Source organism: Ambystoma mexicanum, chromosome 9 (assembly GCF_040938575.1).
Source record: "Ambystoma mexicanum isolate Mex_15411 chromosome 9, UKY_AmexF1_1, whole genome shotgun sequence".
NCBI classification, from domain to species: Eukaryota; Metazoa; Chordata; class Amphibia; order Caudata; family Ambystomatidae; genus Ambystoma; species Ambystoma mexicanum.
This window is the reverse complement of record NC_090931.1, coordinates 334,298,975-334,320,574: the sequence shown is the minus strand read 5'-3', so window position 1 is coordinate 334,320,574 and position 21,600 is coordinate 334,298,975. Positions and strand designations below refer to the sequence as shown.

At 43.7% G+C, this 21,600-nt stretch overlaps 1 protein-coding gene across 1 annotated transcript in view; it reads left to right on the top strand.

Annotated features, from left to right (window-relative positions):
• The window catches only part of CASTOR2 (cytosolic arginine sensor for mTORC1 subunit 2), a 521,717-nt gene that overhangs the window by 453,567 nt on the left and 46,550 nt on the right, over positions 1-21,600 (top strand). Inside the window, exons 4-5 of the mRNA XM_069614752.1 lie at positions 3,937-4,069; positions 10,913-11,036. Of these exons, the coding sequence (XP_069470853.1) occupies positions 3,937-4,069; positions 10,913-11,036 (257 nt within the window). The remainder of the gene's footprint in view (positions 1-3,936; positions 4,070-10,912; positions 11,037-21,600) is intronic.

The following is a 21,600-nucleotide window of genomic DNA, read 5'->3' as shown; positions in this document are numbered from 1 at the left end:
GTGAGGGCAAGTATAGGTTTTGGACACAGACCGAGTCTTCATTTGAACTCTTTGACTCAGACTTTCCTTATTTTTATTTAGGTTGGGAAATCCCACCTCAGCATAGGGCAAGTTAGGCCTTCCGTCCTGACATTTACATTAATATAACCATTTGTTTTGAATTCTGAATCTGTTGTCTGTTACCTTCTTCATGATGCCTTCATAGGCGAAGGACGAGGGATTCACAGTTGGGGATGTTCAGTGGGTCAGCTGTTTTTATTTGTAGGTGTTCTTTGTAGGCTACTGCAAGTCCTCTTCGGCTTTTTCCTGTTCTGTTTACCTGTATGCAGTTGAAGTTATCGGGTAGACAGCTCTGTAGTGCGACTTTGTAGTTGTCCTCTAGCCAGGTTTCTGTGACAAATAGGATGTCAATTCCGCCATCACAGAGTAGATCATAGATCTCTGTTGCTTCTGTTGTAAAGGCATCATGAAGCACGAACACAGACAACAGATTCACTTTCTTAACAAAAGGACTTGATTTCAAATGTCAGGATGGATTAAGGCCTAACTTGCCCTACACTAAGGTGGGATTTCCCTACCTAAAGAAACTAAGTCAGTAAGTTCAAGTTAAAAGTCAGTCTGTGTCCAAAACCTATGCTTGCCGCCCTCACAACTAAGGATATTCAATGTGTAGTGATGGCAGCACCAAATGCAACAGTGTTAAAAAATAGTTCTGAGCTTCTTCCAGTTCAGGCTTGGTTCAGCTTCCCCCGGACTTGACCTATTAGAGTTGTGGTACCACCATTCCGGATTGTGGATGTGGATTGTTTGGTTTTCCTATTAGTTACCTTAGATGGTATACACCACTCTAACATATCTTGTTAGTATATTATGAATTGTATTTTAACCACCCAAAATATTTCATCTTCAAAATCACTAGGCAAGTTATTCACGATTCCTTTGGCTTCATCCGGGTCCCACACCCTCTTGTTATGTGCTTTTTGCCTGTGCGTAAACATTAACTGTCTTAGATTCGCCCTAGAGCACCCCGGTACAAGTATTTTCTCTCTCGTACTCACCGGAGCTGCTCTGCTTCTTTGGGCGTTCTTACGATGTTCTTCGTTCCGTTCTCTGATCCCGGGTAGGTGTTGGGAGACACAGCAAGCAGTGCTTGCTTCCAGAGAATGTCTGCTGCAATCAAGAGTTCTCTGTGTTCCCCAGCTCCAACTGGCAACATGTAACACTGGCCAGTGTTGGGGCTTTGGTCCTCTCGCAGCCCACTCGGGTCACGGCACCTTCTTCCTCCCCAGGGTGCACACAGGGTCCTCTCTGCCGGTCCTGCTCCAGGCTGCTCCTCACCACATGCTGGCCACCTTCTCTCCAGGCAGGTTCTCTCGGCTCTGCTGCCTGGGCCTGTTATTAAGCACATGTAGCTTCCCAATAGGTTGCCGGTGCGAGTGGTTAACCTGACCCTCATTAGACCAATTAACTGGGCATACCTGATCCTTTATAGGCATCTTCCTCATCTCAGTACCAGAGTGGAAAAAATGACTAGACGTGTTCAAAACTCCTAGTCGCCTCTTCCTCGTCCCAGTCTTAAAGGGATACACTTTAGGGTCATAGTGTGTGTGTGAAAGAGATGGGGAGTGACAAAACCCTATGAAGGAAGGGGGAGGTTAGGATTCATTCTCATAGGGAATGAGGGGTACCATGTCTCACCTGCAGACATCCTCTTCCTGCTCCCCAAGTACCTTCTATCCAGGTGATCCTCCCTCGCATATCCACCCAGGCTCAGGATCAAGTGATGACCTTCCTCTTGCCACCTGAGAGAAGGATCCTGGGGTAATAGATGAGAGAATGCCCTCAGGTTCCTCAGTGTTTGTAAATTGATCTTGCGTTGATTAGATTGCAGTATATTTTTTTCGTTATAGTGTCCTGTTTTGGTCTGATATACAGTCAAAAATGTATTCATTATAAACGTAAACGTTTTCAAGATAAAAGATTCGATTTAGTGGTATTTGTTATAAATTACTATGATAAAGACATGTAACCCTTTGGTCTTACTTTTGTCTTTGTGTTGTCTTGTTGGTGATTTTCTTCATTATACTCAGAATACAGGTTGTGTTCTGGTAGGTCTGTTTCGTCATTGAGTAAGTTGGCTAGGTTTCGTATTCGGTCCTTGACTTCTTCTGGCTCCTTTTCTGTATCTAGTTGCTGTTGTTGTAGGTCCCCTTGTGTTTTGATGATGTATGGAGTGAAGGTGTTGTTTCCCATCTTTCTCCTTCCACATGTTTCTGCCCTTTTCCAGTGCTTTTAACAAGTTTTTGATGGGCTTGTTTTTGTCTTTCTTGTTTGTTTAGTTTTAGGGTCTCCTTTTTAGCATCAGTTTTCTAGGTGGCTTCTGTTGTCTGTAGTTATTGTCGGGCTGAGGGGTAGGTGGGGGGGGTGAGTGTGACTCAGTCTGGGCTGTTGGCTTGCAGAGGTGGGCGGGGTCTCTTGTTCTACTGGGCGATATGGACTGTGATACTACCCGTGGGCAGAAAATAGATCAGGCTTTTGGGTAAGATGAAAGGTGGGATGTGGAGGTGTAGCTTCCCATTAAAGGTTACAAGTTGTATTCGTTTCTGCTATGATTAAACATCAACAATGTCTGTGTATACACTTTGAAGTGGATTGATGAAAAAATGTGGACATTTCTTTTTCAATAGTTTGCAGTTTTTATCGAAAGCGTACAAGATTGAACACATGAATACAAGTGTGTGTTTTAGTTTGCTATGCTACCAAATATTTTCGACCCTTTACCTACATATGTTCAAAACAGCCACTGAATTGACCACTAGTTGACCCTTTGGACATTAACCCATAAGGTGGGGGCATGACTGTATGATAATTGCCCTAACCCAAGTTAAGCACTTCCTGTCCCAACTCTCATTCAGAACAATTGTAAATATATATTCATGTAACAACTGAGGCAACACCTAACTGCACAATATATTTATGCAAGTCAATCTGTTACTATTGTTACTATTTTCATGTCTCATGTCTCTACCTCCCTATTTCCCAGCTTATGATTACCCACATGGTCACTGTAATTATGTAAAGGCACCCTGAAATGAGATTGCCTGTCCTACTTTTGGTCGAAGTGCTAACCATATCGACCAGATAAAGACAACTACAAACAGCTGTGCACAATACTAACACTGAGCTGTAGCAGCTTTCCGAAATAGTGCTAGAGCACTCTCTATGGCCACTTGTCTGGTGCAGCTAGAAACAAGATGTGTCCCTATACTCTTGCATTCATTGTTTCAGGACTTAAATGGTTTACGAGTGGAGGGCGATGCATAGCCCCTCTAGCAGTGCCCCCCTCTGCATACAGTGAATGGTGTTGCCTTCTCTTTCAGATATGCAAGCTCCCCCTTTGCATATAGTGAATGGTGTTGCCTTCTCTTTCAGATAGGCGAGCTCCCCCTTTGCATACAGTGAATGGTGTTGCCTTCTCTTTCAGAGAGGCGAGCTCCCCCTTTGCATACAGTGAATGGTGTTGCCTTCTCTTTCAGATACGCGAGCTCCCCCTTTGCCTACAGTGAATGGTGTTGCCTTCTGTTTCAGATACGCGAGCTCCCCCTTTGCCTACAGTGAATGGTGTTGCCTTCTCTTTCAGATAGGCGAGCTCCCCCTTTGCATACAGTGAATGGTGTTGCCTTCTGTTTCAGATACGCGAGCTCCCCGTTTGCATGCAGTGAATGGTGTTGCCTTCTGTTTCAGATACGCGAGCTCCCCCTTTGCATACAGTGAATGGTGTTGCCTTCTCTTTCAGATAGGCGAGCTCCCTGTTTGCATACAGTGAATGGTGTTGCCTTCTGTTTCAGATTGTATACAGTGAATGGTGTTGCCTTGTCTTTCAGATAGGCGAGCTCCCCCTTTGCATACAGTGAATGGTGTTGCCTTCTCTTTCAGATACGCGAGCGGGACCTGCCCTTTGTGATGCACACTCTCTCAGCAGAGTTTACCATCCTCAGGGTAGTGAATGGGGAGACCGTGGCAGCGGACAATTTCGGTGTAACAAATGGTTTTGCCAAATCTAAACTCGGTAAGGTTCTTTAGAGCATCTCTATCATCCGTTTGCAAATGACACAAGTTTAAAAACATCATGTGAAGTAGAAATGTGCTTCCATCACTGTTTAAAAGCTTTGGTTTGCATCTGTATTCATAACTACAATGAGACGTGCTTTTCAAGCTACCTGTCATTCCCAGCTAGCAGTTTAGCATGTCTGTGTGGATCGAGTCCCTCGCATGAATCAATGCCTCACCTTCTCATGCCCCCAATACTCCCCATCTGGACTTTAAGTTCCTCGTCCCTCGCAAGGCTCAATCATTTTTATTGTTGTCTTTTCAATATGCGTGAGGAACACAGAATATATGTTGTTATATTTGCACTTGTGACGCAATTTATGGATTCAGTATAGCACAGATGACCCAAAGGCAATGTAGTGCTGCCACAACCACTGTAAAATAGGCCCATTAAAGCGCCAATAACAAAATTGAGGAGGCAAGCTGTAAGAAAGTACAGGATCATTCGTGGGTCTGAGGGAAGTCTTTCTTGGTAGGCAACTTGTTAAAATATTCCTCCCCAGTTGCCAGGCGTTCTTAAAGGGTTTGCTCAAATGTTACTCTGGATAACCCTTTGAATGCCCATTGGACCTACATATATGCCCTTCAAATGTTTTCTCCTTTTTTTATGTAATGCGTACACCATAAAAGCATTCTGATTTGGGAATGATTCACTCTTCAGACCCCTGGACAATACATTGCTTTTTGACTCGACACTCTGAGCTCTTCCGGCCCCTTGCCCCACTCCCAGCAGAGCACTCCAAAGGTTAATGGCAACCATTTTGTGAAAGAGTTGACAAGACATTCTTGCACAGCTCCTCCTACTCTAGGCCCTTGGCTTCCTGTCAAAATCTTTTTGATTTGGGAAAAGACTTTACTCGTCACCAGCTGGTCAGAATTTCGGGTAAGTGGGTACCATGCTTTTTCGGCTTCAACTCAATGCATGGGTTTCCACAGAGAAAATCCTTACCTCCTAAAGGCAGCACACATTTCCACATTGAACAGACCCCCATTTCTATCTCATGTCTTGGGACTGTTGATTTCAAGGCACTTAAAATCCTAGATTACCCGGAACGTGATGCATTATTTGAGTTTTCAGAGTTTCCAAGGCCAGTGTTGGCGGTTGACTCGTTCCCAATTTCGAAAATGTTTGCGTCATGCCAGAGACAAAAGTGTTAAGACCCGCTCCATCAGAGCAAAGACTTCTTGTTTCTGGGACCCTTAACCGACTTTAGGGCTCTGGAGAAGTAAAGGGACGGTAAATCAATGGAGTAGGAGCAGAGGGGTTGCTGGGGGGAGCTGAGGGGGCTATAGCCCCGGGTCTTTTGGTCGTTGCCCCGGATAAAAGCTCAGGGGTTACAACCAAAAAGGCTAGCTAGCCCCCACTCCTGACAGTCACAAAATTAGCGTAGCCCCAGATCTTTTCCAGATAGCAACACCCCTGAGTAGGAGCACAAGACTTTGGTACAGGATAAGCGCATTAATAGGGTTATTGACTGAAAATGCCCCTTAAGTTGTTTTTTGTTTAACAATTTCAAATGCTTGTGATTACAGTTAATTTACTTGCACACAGCCAGTGCCCTTTGTCACTATTTGTGCATTGGGATTTCACCTGGGCTGATGCATAGCTTGTTAGATGTGGGTAGTCTTAGCATCGCAGTGCTACACTCATGCTGTTTTTGTCGGATTTTCCAGTATCCGTCCCTTCCAGTATATCCTTGTGTTCCCCTTTGATGTCACTGCAGCTAGAACGACCCATCTTATTTGGATTATGCAGCAGTCGGATTTGGAAGCTAAAGTCTGTGATTATTCATAATTCTGAGGGCTCATTGGGCTTCAAGTTAATCCTTCCACTCCTCTAAGACTTGAAGCATTACTGGCTGAGATCCTGATTTAAGGATATCTGAAGAACACCTAATGGCCGCCATTGCCCTTCGACGAGAGTGTAAAAGTGTTTAGCACACGTGAGCTTGTGAGGGCCTGTTTGGTTTTAGAGGTACTTTGAATGATTCTGGCAGTGCCACGTTATTATGGGGGCACACACTGCACACATAGGAAAGAAAGGATGGCAAGAAAAAGTAGAGACATTGAGGTGATTAAGTAAGGTCACGCCCAGAGGTCGAAGTGAGCGGAAACAGTCGGGAGCCTGTTCCACTACTTTTAATTTTTACTGTTAACAGCTCCACTACTTTGTGCAACCGTTTTCGCCATTCCAGAACTGTGCTTTGTGAAGTTAAAGCACACCTCCCCATTTTACCACCGCATATCAGTTACAGCTAAACGGAAATCTGTTTCAACTCAATTGACTGTCAACCAGCACGAACGCAACCCTTGTGTTGCGCGTTGCTCTATTCCGCCCTACTCTGTCCGGAGTCACAGTTCCACTACTTTTTTGGTACACTTCTGTCGCTGGTCATTCCCCTATCCGGCTGGGTGGGATGAGTCCAGCGTGGCAGTGTGGCAAGCAGACCTGTAGGCCCCGAGGCAAGAAGCCCCTGCAGAAGAGGTGACAAGGACGGTGGTGGAGTCGTCAGGGAAACTAAGATGATAGTCATCAGAGAGGAGCGGCAAGGAACATTGACTGTACTCAGCCACTGGAAGTACGGAAATATGAGTATTTGGCTGAGGTGCGTCCAGGTTACGCGCTGGAGTTTCCACACGATTGGGCTGGGCTGCGTACAGGGTACGCGTGGGAGTTTATACGCAATTCAGCAGGGGTGTGTCTGCGGTACGCGTGGGAGTTTCCACACAATTGGGCTTGGGTGTGTACGGGTTACGTGTGGGAGTTTATACACAATTTGGCTGTGGTGTGTCTGGGGTACGTGCAGGTGTTTCCACGCAATTGGGCTGTGGTGTGGATGGGGTACGCGTGGAGTTTTCAAGCGATTTCGCTAGGGGGGGGTTGTATGCTGGACCAGGGATGCCGCAGGGGCTTCCACTGTGTTAGGCATTTCACTAGCTTTTTACTGCGCGTGGGGGCATGTTGGGGGCGTTACTGGCACTGCTTGATGTTCCTTGTGCCACGATTAGAGATGCCTCAGGAAATCCATGAATACGTGTGCCGTGCAATTGTTTCTTTGCGCCATGGCTGGCGCATGCGTAGCGCACGCTCCTTCCCGGCGCGCACCTTTTCTGCGCTGGATTCTATGAATCGGGCCCTTAATCTGAATGTCTAAATATTTGGCTATTCCAATATGCTCCCATGACCCACATACATGTTTTTCAGCTTTTTTTAATTTTCACGTTCGGATTAAAGTCACGGGAGGATAGCTCAGGGGCAACGTGCTCGCCTTCGAAGCAAGACGACCCGGAGCAACACAGGTTTGGTGCCGGGGTCCGCGCTTAGAAACCTCTGGGTACTAAGCGCGTTATAAATAACCTATCATATCATAAAGCCAACCCTCAATAGTTCCCTTTTGAATTCTTGGCTTTCAGTGCCTACAACCCTTAAGCCCCGCTACTGAGGTGCATGCAAAAATAGGAGGAACAACACTTTTCTTAAATGCGCCATATTTAGTTAAAGTAATAATGTGGCAGCCTGGCATCAAGGCATCAACTTTTGCATGGGCCTGATTTACGGCCTGACAATAGTCCTGGCAGCCTCCAGTAATGAAGGGCAGGCACTGCAAAACGATTCTTGCAAAGCCCTAGTTTTCTATATAAAAAAAAAGGAGTTAAAATACGACACCTGTGAGGTGTCATTAACATCTAATTTTACTTGTATAATCAAGCTATTTCCCAAAAGGCAGCACTACTTTAAAGACACTTTATTATCAATTTAATGTACTCCATTTATCGGCCTCCGAAGGATGATGGGGTGCGTCAGTCCAGCAACAGGTTTCACATTGGGAAGCGAAGGCTGCCACTCGCTCTGAGGCCGGCACTTCCTCAACTCATGAGCTATCCACCCAAACCAAACATGTCCTTGTGATCAGCATCCCACTAATGGCATCATCACACAAGACTACCTCAGTGGCAGGATCTTTACCCTTTTCAGGCTACTGCATATTAAAAAATCAAATCAGTGACTAAGTAATTAGCCCCAGTTATGAAAGCTACCAATTATTGTATTCATCTTAATTTGTTTAGCTCATTCGTTTAATGAGTAAATAGCATAACATGGGTAATACAGTCTATCATAAGCTATGGCCAAATTATATGATATGGCATTTGTAACGCGCCTATACACAAGTGTTTCAAGGCGCGACGAGGCAGGGAGGGGGGAACAAGGGGAGACAGACAACGATCCTACTAGGCCAGGTGTCATTCAGATCGCGCAAGTGCATGGGTAGGGGGGGACGGGAAAAGTGCAAGGGGGAAGGGAGAGGGGAAAGTGCAGTACAGGGTTAGTAATGAACAAGATAAATAATAAGGGCCAGCTGGTGGCAAGTGCAAGATAAGTGCAGACAAGTGCTGGGAAGGGGGGGCTGTAGGGATACAGAGACAGTCCCGCAGTGCAGGGGTTGCAAGGAAGGCAGTGCAGAGGAGAGTGGCTGGGCCAAGGACCGAGATTGGCGAGTGGCCCAGTTGCTGATTCAGTACAGTTTTGGTGATTTAGCAGGGGAGAGGGGGAGAGAAAGCAGAAGCAAAGAGGAAGGTTTTGAGGTGCTTCCGTGAAGCCATAATAAGTAATAGTAAAAACATGTGGTATTTCATGCGGCATTTCAAATGCCACTTGTTTTTTGTAAAATATGGCTTTCACGCCCCAGCTAGTTGGGGGGGGGGGGTTCAGGGGGGTTGGACATGGCTGGTAACGGGCCGCCAGCCCGAGCTATGGTAGGCACGAGCAAAGCCAGGGCCTCAGAAAGAGGGCTGTGGGCCATTACCGACCATGTCCCCCACCCCCTCCCCCCGCTGCTGAAGCGTGAAAGCTATTCACACCCTGGAGTTCATCCAAGGTGCAAATGGCTTTCTTTTTAAAGAAAATAACCAAAAGTCAGCTGCCAGAGGGGAAAAGGGACTAAGTCCCTTTTCCATTTCCATGGCAACCGGAGCGGGAGGTGAGCTGGACCGGAGCATAAAGCTCAAGTCCTGCGTGTAAGTGGGGATGGAGAGAGGGGATGGGGAAGAGACTTGGGTTTAAGTGGGGAGAAAACAGGGAGAGGCTCCCTTTTGCTTCCCCACATTAAAAACAATTTCACCACCCGGGGAAGGGCCTCTTGAGGCTGGATCAGTGGGCATAAAATATATGTTCTCGCCTGCTGTTCCAGCCACCTGATCGGCAAATGGCTCTTCCGCGGGTGCGAATACTACATAACTTGGGATGCTTACTGCAGAGGGTACATGTATTGCATGGCTTAAACATGGATTATTTTTACCCCATGGGGTATTTTCTATGCACCCCATGCAGTAAACATCCCATACAATCCCAACTCACTATTCTGTTGTGTTTTAAAAATGGGAGGTATTTCAAATATGACAAACTTACCGTTACCACCCAACTCATAATGAAGCCCTGTGTGTCCCTTTTTTGCAGCCTTATTATTAAAGGGCTTTCACTAGATGGAAAACGTGCTGAGGTGATGCCTATGATCATTGTATGTTCATAAACCACTACAGTGCAAAGCAACCAGTTAAAGTATTGGTGTCACATGACTTCCGCCTTTCTGGCCTTGCGTATCAAAAAGATGTTAATTTTTCATGAGTTACACAACCAGGTATACATCAGAGCGTGTTTTTTAAAACTCTTTTTGAAAGCGCGTTGCAAAAAAGAATTTAAACAATAGACCACTTAATCAAAAAAAGCTAAACAGAAACCTATGTGCTGGAGGTGCTAGTACTCTAATTTTACAGACTTTGTTCTGGTCTCATCTCTCCAAAACTGTCTTAAATCAACCATAACTCGAGGGTTAGCAGAGACTGCTCTTGTGTGGTAGCGGTGCATGGTATAAATCAACATAACAAGGGTACAATCTTTGGTGTCCTTTTTAGTTTTGGTTAGTAGGTGGCACTTAGGTGCCACCTGTAAGCCGACATTGTTGCATTGGAGTACAGATAGGAGGGTGATGGGATATGAGGAGGGACTCGCAGCCTGTGCGTGTTTGGTAATTTAGCCATCTACCAACTGTCCATTGCCATTCTAATCCGTATGGCCATTCCTACCTGCTGCCTGCCAATACCGAGCCCAAAACACAACCTCCTTGGACCTCTTTGAGGTAGCACTATCAAGCAGTAACAACAAAAGTAACATCAAAAGTTGTGCTGCATCAGGCCTGCAGGTGTTCGTTCTGACCAGAGTCAATGGCTTAATTGCAGCATTAAATGCAAAAATGTCTTAGCCAAGTGTGCCTTAGGCCACTTCATTTACAACCAGTATGAGTCTTTGCATCTGTTCCTTGCACTGAAGCCCTGTATAATACAAGCATTGGACACACCAACAGTTTTGGCTTCTGTATAGGCATTAGATAGGCATTTGCCAGGCACTGCTATCATATGTCCAGTTACTCATATCATTTTCCAGCTGTTGCCCTCTTATGGCCATATAGTACCTTTGTGTCGGTGCCTGGCAAATGCCTGCCCCATCCTACACAAGAGCCAAAACTGTTGGTTTTGCCATTGCTTGTTCTGTCATTTATTATAATAATCATGGATTCATCCATGCCGTTTGCAAGTCGTTTTATTCTCTCTAATGATTGTAATTTACATGTGGCTAAATGCGAAATTAAATCTGCACAAACATCTGTTTTCCTCTATTTATATATTAACATTGTGCTCGGCCACAACTTTACAAGACTTCACTGACCCACACCACATACAGAGAGGACTTTTGTTGTTAAGATGTCTGGCATGGTGCAATGTGTAACTTTGTGTGTCTGCTTTCCAGTTCAGAGACCAGTGATCCACCCCCTCTCAAGCCCCAGCAACATGTTCTGTGTCACCAGCCTGGATCCAGATACCCTCCCCACGGTTGCCACGCTGCTGATGGACGTCATGTTTTACTCCAATGGGTATGTTTCAGCCGTACGAAATGCAGTGTTGTGGGCTTCTTTAAAAAATCGAATGTGGATTAAGGGGGTTAAACCACCTGTCGTGCAGTTGAACTGAATGGCAATTTCAATTAGAGCTAGCTAGACTTGTGGATGTTTTTAGTTTTGGGTATGACATGAAACTATTTAATTGACGTACAGATAGGGAGGAAGATGCAAAATGAGGTGGGACACTGAACGGGTGGGAGTTTGGTTACTTACCCACTCATTAACCTCTCATGGCCATGCTAATGCCTATAGCCATTCACACCCACTACATTCTCCACCTCTGCGCAAAACATGCCCTGGTGGGGCCTTTTTGGGCCATCTCTATTGCGCATTAACATCACACTTTGTGCTATTTAGGGTATGCTGATGTTATTTCTAAGCAGTGATCTGACTTCATGGCTTAATTGTGAAATAAATTAGATCCTAGTGGAATAAAAATATCTTAACCAAGTGTAATTTCGGGCACTTGATTTATAAAATGTGTCATCACATCTGTTCCTAACACTGAATACCTATTAAAAACAATGAACAAGCCAATAGTTTTGGCTTGTGCATAGGTATTAAGTATTTGCCAGTCATTGATGGCATATGCTCCGGTACTCGCATAATATTTCAGCTGTTGCCATCTTATTGACAGGTAGTACCATTTTATTTATTTTTATTTAGTTCATTTGTTAAACGCCCAGACCCTTGGGTATCACAGTATTGTTGCAGACAGCTTAGTTACAGATAACATGATTGCAGATACATAAAAGACAGTGGTACAGTTAGTTACAATGGTTAATGAATTGTACATTATTTATTTATCACATTATTGCAGTGACTGGAAAATTCTTATCACCTGCCAACACAATAGCTAAAACTGTTTGCTTCACCAGAGCTTGTTGAAATACGGTAGAGTGAGTGAGTCAGCAGCATAGACTGTGGTGCAGTATACATGTACTGCTTCTGATATGTTGCATTGCGAAATGGAAGGGAACACCCACTATTAAGCCACAGAATCAGGGCTGCAGCCAGCTGTAGTGTCTGCTTTACACTGTGGCCGCCAAGTTGTCTCTACTGGGAATTGCGGAATTCCGTCACTTCTCCCAGCAGGGCAGCCTTTGATGCTAGGGAGGTGAGCCCTCTATGCAAAACCCTCCCTAGGGGCTAGAGGCAAGCAGGACCTCATCCCAAGAGACTCCCCCCCTCCCCCGCCCCACCCCTCGGGGACAAGGACTCCCAAAACCACATATCATTAACTCTCCTTTAGTGGCATCTAATGAACGAAGATATGAAGAACAGACTTAAATCTGGTTTTGTCAACCAAACACCCTGATGACATCTATGGAGAAACATCCATATAGAGAGAGACAAAGAAAACCCCTAGAAGAATACAGAATGTAAGTCAGACAAAGAAGAAGGACTTGAACACTACGCCAGGGAAATCCCATGGCAGTGCCATAAATATGTGAGGCGAAGACCTTGAGAAAGAGCCCGGGAGTTTCAAACCAGCTGAGAGCCGAACACTGAAGGAAACTTGGTTGTGCTGCCCCCGACTGTGGAAAGAAGCCTGTGTACAACCTTCGACGTGGGAACTGGATACAGGAGATGACACAATAACCAAAGCTGGTTGCAAAGCATCCTGAATCTAAGCAAGTGAAGGGTGGTGGCATAACCATAAGCAAGTCACAGTGGACATGGAGGTCCATGAATAACGCCGAAACCACTTTTGGAAAAGTATCACGGAATGAGCTGACTGAACAAAGAAAGGAGGAAGGAGAAGCCTACCTGACAATAGAAGGCGAAGGTCCCAACCTGTTGGAGGCCCCAGTGACGCTATTCTCGAAGAGTCCAGGAAACTGGGAAAGCAGGAGACCTGGAAAAGGGACCAAAGACAATCACTGGAACGCTCATACTAGTCCCAGTCAAAATCAAGTGTTAAAACTGTATTAAGAGTCTAAGAATCATTACTGGCATGCTCATACTCATCTCTGTCAAAATCAAGTGTTAAAACTGTCTGACAAGAGTAAGAAGCCTTATTGGTATGCTCCTACTCGTCAAAGTCAAGTGCTAAGATTGCCTGAATCGAGTGAGAATCATAACTGGAAGGCTCCTACTCATTCCAGTCAAACCGAAGGGTCAACAGTATATGAAAAGAGTAACCATTATAATTGGAAAACTCAAACTCGTCCTAACCAAGATTTAGAATGGACATTGAGAAAAGGAAAACTCTTGAATTAATATAAAGAGAAAGCAATGTATGCAGAGGTGGAAGAGAAGGGGTAAACCCAAATAAAGTGAAAAGGCTAGATCTTTGTACGCATGTATCAAGTTAAACCATGGCTTACCTCTTCTGGAGGGGCCTTGTAGTAATCAAAGGCTAGTCATAAAAGTAGTCCTCTTATACGTTCTAGTGGGGGAAATCTCCCATCGATTGTAATTTAAATATCGTAATAGGCACTGTGCAGCAACTGTAAGAAACTGTAAAATCGGCGCAGTGAATTAGTTGATATCTCCTTGTGTTAGATGAATTTACACTGAGTAGTTAATAAGCATCTACACGGAGTAATGCTCACCTGTTTTAGTTGTTCGGTTGGTTTTACCATGTTGCTCTCTGAGCTAGATACTATTCTTATCTTTTCTTTTTTTCTAGGCTCTGTGTCCTCGGATAGTGGAGGAGGAGTAGATATGGGATGCAGATCTAAGGAAGAAAAACAAAAGGGATACGAAACCGCATCAGTATCTGAATTATTTTTACTCTTATCACGGAGTACGGCGCAGCTCTAAAAAGAGGCGTGTCCTGCAGTAATCGTATTATAGCTTAAATCAGCATTGCTATTAACAAACTCGATCTATTGTTAAAAAGTGCTTACCTAGTTTTCTGCGACTCCGCTCTAGGCTGTCTGTTGTTGGTTACTAGGATCCCTCCATTACTCGGTGTCTCTCCTACGCATACGAGACCGGGTGTCTTTAGAATTGAAAAGAGACGTGGTCGCCATCTTGGGTGTCTATGCTAATATAGACACTTAGTCCTTTTTTTATGTTGTCTTCATTACAGTATTGTTAGTAGAACCTTTTGGTCCCACTTTAGAGCGATCTCATCCGTAGAGAGAAACACTGGAAGCGGTCTGGCAAAAAACATCAGGATCCGTTTGACTAAGGGGGCTGTCTTTCTTAAGGAAGTTCAAATAATGTTCCTGAATATATTATACAAAGCAAATCCCTTCCTTTACATTTGAAAGATGTTAATGGATCTATAAATCACATATTTTACACTGTAAACTATTATTATGCAAGCTATAATACGATTACCGCGGGACACGCCTCTTTTTAGAGCCGCACCGTACTCCGTGATAAGAGTAAAAATAATTCAGATACTGATGCGGTTTCGTATCCCTTTCATTTTTCTTCCGCTCCTTAAATCTGGATCCCATATCTACTCCTCCTCCACTATCCGAGGGCACAGAGCCTAGAAAAAAGAAAATAAAATAATACTATCTAGCTCAGAGAGCAACATGGTACAGCCAACCGTACTACTAAAACAGGTGAGCACTACTCTGTGTAGATAGGATGCTTCTTAACTACTCAGTCTAAATTCATCTAACACAAGGAGATATCAACTAATTCACTGCACCGATTTTACCGTTTCTTACAGTTGCTGCACAGTGCCTATTACGATATTTAAATTACAATCGATGGGAGATTCCCCCCACTAGAACGCATAAGAGGACTACTTTTATGACTAGCCTTTGATTACTACAAGGCCCCTCCAGAAGAGGTAAGCCATGGTTTCACTCGATACATGCGTACAAAGATCTAGCCCAGTTATACTAACAGCAGGTTATATAAGTAATGCAAATTGAAATTGCAGGTCGCTTTCGACTCATTTGCGAGCCAATAGCAGACCTAGAGGACCAACTCCTGCTTCACTCAGGAACCGACCTCTCCAAATCCACCTTCATCTACTTGACTAGGTAATTTCCTTCCCTAGCCCAGTATGATATCAAATGAAATTGTGAAAAGTGCTAGAGCAATTATAGCTTACCCTTTTCTTTCTGTTTCATCCTTCTATATCGACAGCATTGAACACTAAAGTTCGATGTTTTACACTGCCAACAAGAATGATGACTGATATCAACCTATGCCTTCATAGCATGTCTTGTTTTTTATTGTAACACTAGAAGATAGTGACATACCTCCTGAAGGAAGTTCCATAAAAAATTGTATGAGAACTGAAACTTGTCAAATTTTCTCCATCTAGGCAAGAAATAACTAGACTGATGAATAATCTACTCCAATAAGAGGTCTTGTGATTAGCATGAGATGGCCAATGCCCCCACAACAATCAGAACATTTTATTTATGTCAACTAGACATACGGTACCTGACTCTATTCAGTTTTTTTTGTCACGACTATAGTGTCTGTTTTTAGACAGTGTTTTAATCTTTATTACGATAAGTGATAGTTATTGATTCTTCGCTTTTTTATGTAATTAAATGTGTTTTTCTAAAACATGATTATGAATAAACTACTGACAATGTATAAATTACAGCATTGATTTAATGAGTGTTTACTGTAAACTGTTGATATTAGCTAACTACCTCTGATGTCTTACAAGGCCACACACCATGACCAAGAACACCACATTTGTTATAACCTGCACGTAATACAATTCTGCTTAATAGCCATAGACAACAGGCAATAACAACATGCACAAGACATATGCATAATGTGGTTTTACATTTGATCACAGCAAGCCCAGACAACATGCGCAAACAACACCCATGCATGCAATACAATTCTGCAGAATAGCCACGGACAACAGACGGTAAAAACATGCATTGTCAGTTCAGCAGGAAACTTCGTACCTGCGAGCCTGTCTAGATTTGAATTTCCCTTTCTGCCCAACTTGCCATAGAAACTTGGAACATGCAGCAGCGTTCTATCAGCTGGAAATACAACTCCCAAAGGAATTGTAGTTCCTGCTCATATATTTTTGCAAACCAGACGCAATAGCGCTGCTGCAACAACTTCAAAGCGGTCTGTGGCGATCCGTGGCACACGGGTGTACGCATTACTTTTTATCCGTTTTTTTTTATCTGTTACGGTACTCGTTTGGTAAGCTAATTTTTCATTGCTGTATCATTTCATAGTGTACCTTTGACCATATAATTCTAGGAGCATCATTTACTTGTGGCCGACGCAGGTTATAAACAGGGACCACAATGTGGAAACATTATTCTAGTGATACACTGCTGTCTCTTAGGGACTCGCAGCAAGGTACTTTATCACTTTGCGCCCTGAATAAAATTTGAATTTTTAATATTTCCTGTGACAGACCTGAGATCGCTGTGGATTCCAGTATGGCAGCCTCATTAACAATGTCCTCAATAAATGCCAGATCAGCCATCAAGAATGCCACTGCCATTAATGATTGAATTCATATCATTAGTCCAGACATTCTCTTTATAACAGAGTCCTGGTTCACCTGTATAACATCTTTCCATCTTCTGGTGCCTTACAACTACCAGATTAAGTGGATTAATAGGGTACACCGTAAAGGAGGTGGAGTTATTCTGTCAAAAGCCACTCTTGAATTGCAGAATTTCAACACTCTGAACTGGGATACCATATCCCAGGTATTGACCTGCACTTGCCAGCTGACCCTCCCAATGATTTCTGCCAATTGATTTTATGTGATAGACCCCAAGACCAGCTAGTCCTTTCGTAGAAATTTTGGATGGTTACCTGGGCACAGAATCACGTTGTTATTCAAAGTTGATTATTTTAGGAGATTTAAATATATGCTGCAATGAGCTTGAAGATGCGGATTGCAGACATCTGAAGGATATTCTGGAATCACATAATCTTAAGAATCTCCCCAAGCTACCGACACATAATGGCGGGCACCGCCTTGACTCTATACTGTCCAGAAGCTTAAGTTTATGTCACCAAGACAATTTTCCAGTGAGTTGGTCAGAACACTTTGTGGTATGCTTCACCATGGCCACTAACAACACATTAGGCAGAAAGAATTTGATTGTAAACTATGTCGCTGAAAACAGGATCTTGATTGTATCTCGGACGACGAGTTACTGGGTAATTTAACAGCAACACAACCTGAAACGGCCTGCACAGCTCTATATGCTAACCTGATGGTTCAGTTGCAAGCCAACTGCGACATTACTGCTCCTTTAGAAAAGGTTAAAGCAGCACCTATGAAAAACAACTAAAGGTATAATGAAAAACTGAAAACCCTGAAGGGGTTATACCAGAAAACTGAAAAGAAAATGGCCGAAGACTAGAGCTAATACTGATCACCTTAAGGGTAAGCTTGCACTCAAGACATATAATGAAGAGATTTTGTTAGCTACATCTTCATGTCTTCAAAAACAGATCAACGTTACGGATAACATACCCAAAGCCCTGTTTATGGCCATTAGAAATTTCACTAACCCTATTAGCTCAAATGCCAGTATACCGGCATCTCAAAAGATAGTTCATGATTTTAATATCTTCTTTAAAGAAAAAATAGGTCTGGTCAGGACTAACAACGATGCACAAACAGTGGTGCCCAATGTGGCCATTGAGAATGCACGCTCTGAAAATCAAATGATTGTGCCTGAGTTTAATTTTTCATTGGTTTCTGCAGCAAGCATTGCAAACTGTACCACTAACCTCAAACCCACCAATCACAGTTATGGTCCCATCCCGGCCTATTTGGCCAAACAGCATGCGCATACCCTTAGCCGGCCCATAAAGGCCTTGGTGAATGCCTTGCTGACCCAAGGTTGTGTGCTTCTGGAATTTAAAATAATCTTACCTCACTCCGCTGTTAAAGTGTAAATTGAATCATAAAACACTGTCAAATTATCGTTCCATTGCGGGACTCTTGTGGCCTGCCAACATTTTGGAGAAAATTGTGACCACACAGTTGCAGGATTTTCTGGAAGAAAACATGCTAGACACCTATCAGTCAGGATTCAGATCAGGTCATGGCACTGAAGGCCCTTATTTGCCGTCTGGACAACCTTCTCGAGACTGCCGACGATGGTGACATCAGCATGCTTGTCATGATTGACTTGTCGGCAGCCTTCGACACAGTCGATTTTGGCATTCTCAAATCCAGATTATCATCACTTGCACACGTACGCGAAGAGGCCATCGAATGGTTCACCTCATTCCTGACTGACCGCTCTCAACAGGTTAAGGCAGGCCCCTACCTGTCTGATTCCTTGCCAGTAACCTGTGGATTGCTGCACGGGTCGCCTCTGTCTCCATTATTGTGCAATGTATACATCCGCCCACTGCATAACATCTTTGCCCACTTCGATCTGCATTATCATTCATATGCAGACAATAAGCAGATATAGATTCGGTCAACGCAACCACTGGAGGCAGTGGAAGGAGTTTAAAAAGAAATTCAATCTTGAATGCTGGAAATTAAGCTCCAACTGAACCCTTCAAAAACATATTGTTTTTGGTCCAAAAAAGAAATTAGCTAATGTACTACAACTGGTTCCTTGTGCAACTTTATTTGGAACTGCTATTAAATGCACTCAGACAGTAAAAAAACCTGGGCTGCATTTGGCAGTCCAGCATGAGTTGTAACCTACAAGTCAATCAAATTATCAAGGCTCTCTATTTACAACTAAAGCTTTTTAAGCTTCTACTCTCTCATTTCTGAGAAGGATCGTCCAATCTTGGTGGGAACTCCCACAAACACCAAATTAGATTATTGTAAATGCCCTTCTAACTGGCAAACAGAAATATCAGTTTCAGCGGCTCCAGGTTGCCCAGAATTCAGCAGTGCGACTGATTTTCTCACTGCCGCGGAAAACACCTATCTCAGAGTTTCTTCTAAGAGGTCTTCACTGGATCCAGTGCAGCAGCGAATACAGTTCAAGATTCTATGACTTGTTTTTAAATGTATTCATGGCTTCCCCCCAACCTATCTATCATCCAAGATTGTAATTCATTGTCCCACCTATGCACTGCAATCTATGGGAAAAGGACTGTTATCCCCCCCCCTCCTCTAGAACCACCACGTGGGTGGACAGATGTTTTTCCCTTATGGGCCCCCAGGCCTGGAATTTCCATCCGCCACAGCTACAGCAAATTTATTATCTACCCATCTTCAGGAAGTAAATTGAAAATGTACTTGTTTAAATACTTCTCTGAGCAAATCCAATGCTGATAGTCAATGTTTACACTTTTTAATTCTATCTGCGCCCAGATGCAGTTTTTCTGACAGGCTCCCTGAGGATATGCGCATTACAAATATAAAAATCAAATCATGCACGGATCCATACACACAATGGCGAATACTCCTGACCACGATGGGCCTAGACAACACGGACGACCAATACTCCCAATCAACATGCACACACACAATACAATTTACCATGGACAGCAGGCATGAACAATTCACAAAGTTCATATGCTTGATGACTGGAGACAATGAACCAAACTTTTTCCAGTTAATACAGATGATCAGTAGGCACAGACCGCACACCCATGCTCATGCAGCATGGGGATAGTAGGACAATAATGCCTTTGTAGATGCCTATCTTTTACTTTCGAAGTAAACAACTTGTAATACTCTATACTAACCACTAGATGGTGGAACATGCATAGCAAATGCTTCTAAACAATTGCAAGCACCTGGAAGTGTATTACTGGTTAAATAATGTTTGTCACTCAGCCCAAGCGCTAACAACATGCAAGGATCATTCGCATAATGGTGGAAGACAATTGACCGCAAAGGACCCCATCCACACGTAGGAGCAGTATGCACAGATAGCACACATGCATAGAATAAACTTCAGTACAGTAGCAATAAACCTCAGACAAGAACAACACGCACGAATCATACGCATAATGGCAGAATACATTTGACAACAATGGGCCTAGATAACATAACGACCAAAAGGCGCAAATAACACTCATGCTCAGAATACACTTCAGCACAATATCTATGGACAACCGGCCTGAACAACATTTAACGATCATACGCATAATGGTGGAATGCAATGGACCACAGTAGGGCACTATAACAAGTAGTAAGTGTGCACAGAATGTGTACAAGTACATACACATAGGCATGTGTGCACACACGCACGCACGCACTCGCACACACACACAAAAATAAAAAACAAGAAATCACTACAATGGTGAAATCTACACACTTTGGGATGCAGTCCTTAAAATACAAACACTCCGCCTTAATGAGCAAAATCACTGATGGAAACAAAATCCATCATGCTACAATGTAACCTCAACTCACATTACACCTTTACTTCTTAATATATGTTTTAAATATTAGGTAGCTTACATCAATGTTATAGTTAAGTGTGTTTTGGGAAAGAGTGAAATTGGGGCAGTCAAGGTCCAGTTTGTATTGTGGTGGTATTTGAATCATTTGGTCTGAGAGTTGGTACCTTAGCATTACCGTCCCAAGCATTTGCACGGAAGTGATTGACAACAGCCACTAACAACATGCAAGTATCGCACGTGCAATGTCAGATTATACTTGAAGAGAACAGGGGTGCATGTCATGCATAATTAATACATACAGTCCCATGAGGTACTCCCTAGACCAAGCACCATATCAGCATATATGGGACTACCTGCTATGAAGAATAATGTGTCCTCCTTACGTTTGGCTCCATTCAATGCTGAAGTGAACCAGTCATCAAAAGGAAAAGAAGATGTCTCTTTAAGAAGAAACGTGTGTTTAAGAAACGTGTGTTTAACTGAGAAGAGTGGATTAGGAGAAGAGAGTATGTATGGTGTCCAGGGGAAGCCCCCTTAATTGCATCTTGTAGAGGTAGAGCAGAAGCAAGCTGCAGAGCCCCTGACTTTCAGAAAGGTGAAGAACACCAAGTTGAGACACCAGAGGGACAGCGTGTCCAAAAACAGAGAAGCCGTTGGCAGAAGGAGAAGAGGAATCCTGTGCAAGGTGGTGGCGTGAACACAACTGTATTGTGGTAGGAGGCAAGACGCCCGGCTAATGACGCAGAGATCTTTGCAACCTGGAGCGTTAGCCGCTTCCTACCAACAGTGTCTGTAGATGACAGCAACCTGCAGGGAAGCCAAGAACGGAACGGCTGCAAAACCAAAGACAGAGAAGCCGGACCCGAGCATGTGCCGAGCCCTGCAAGGTTCCCCTGCATACACAAAGGTAACGGGAAGAACTGGAGGTGTGGGAGGCCACCTGGGCAACAGTATATGAGTAGAACAACTCATCCCAGTCAGAAGGAAGATATACGAACAATAAGCCTGCCTGACTTAAGTTGTGAGAAGCCAGTAAAGAACGTAACAAATAACCCTGTAATGTACGGGAAGTAGAGAGAGTCTCGAAAAATGAATACCATGAGAAGGAGAAAGGCCCCATGAGTACAGGGTGGAAAAGTACAGAGAAAATGCCACAATAAAGTGTAATATGTTTTGTGAGATAAGACTGTCAAGAGAACAGTATAAAAGAAGTAATAATCCAATCGAGAGAACACAGGGGGGTGACTAAAATTGGATAAAGTCACATCAAACCTAGCAG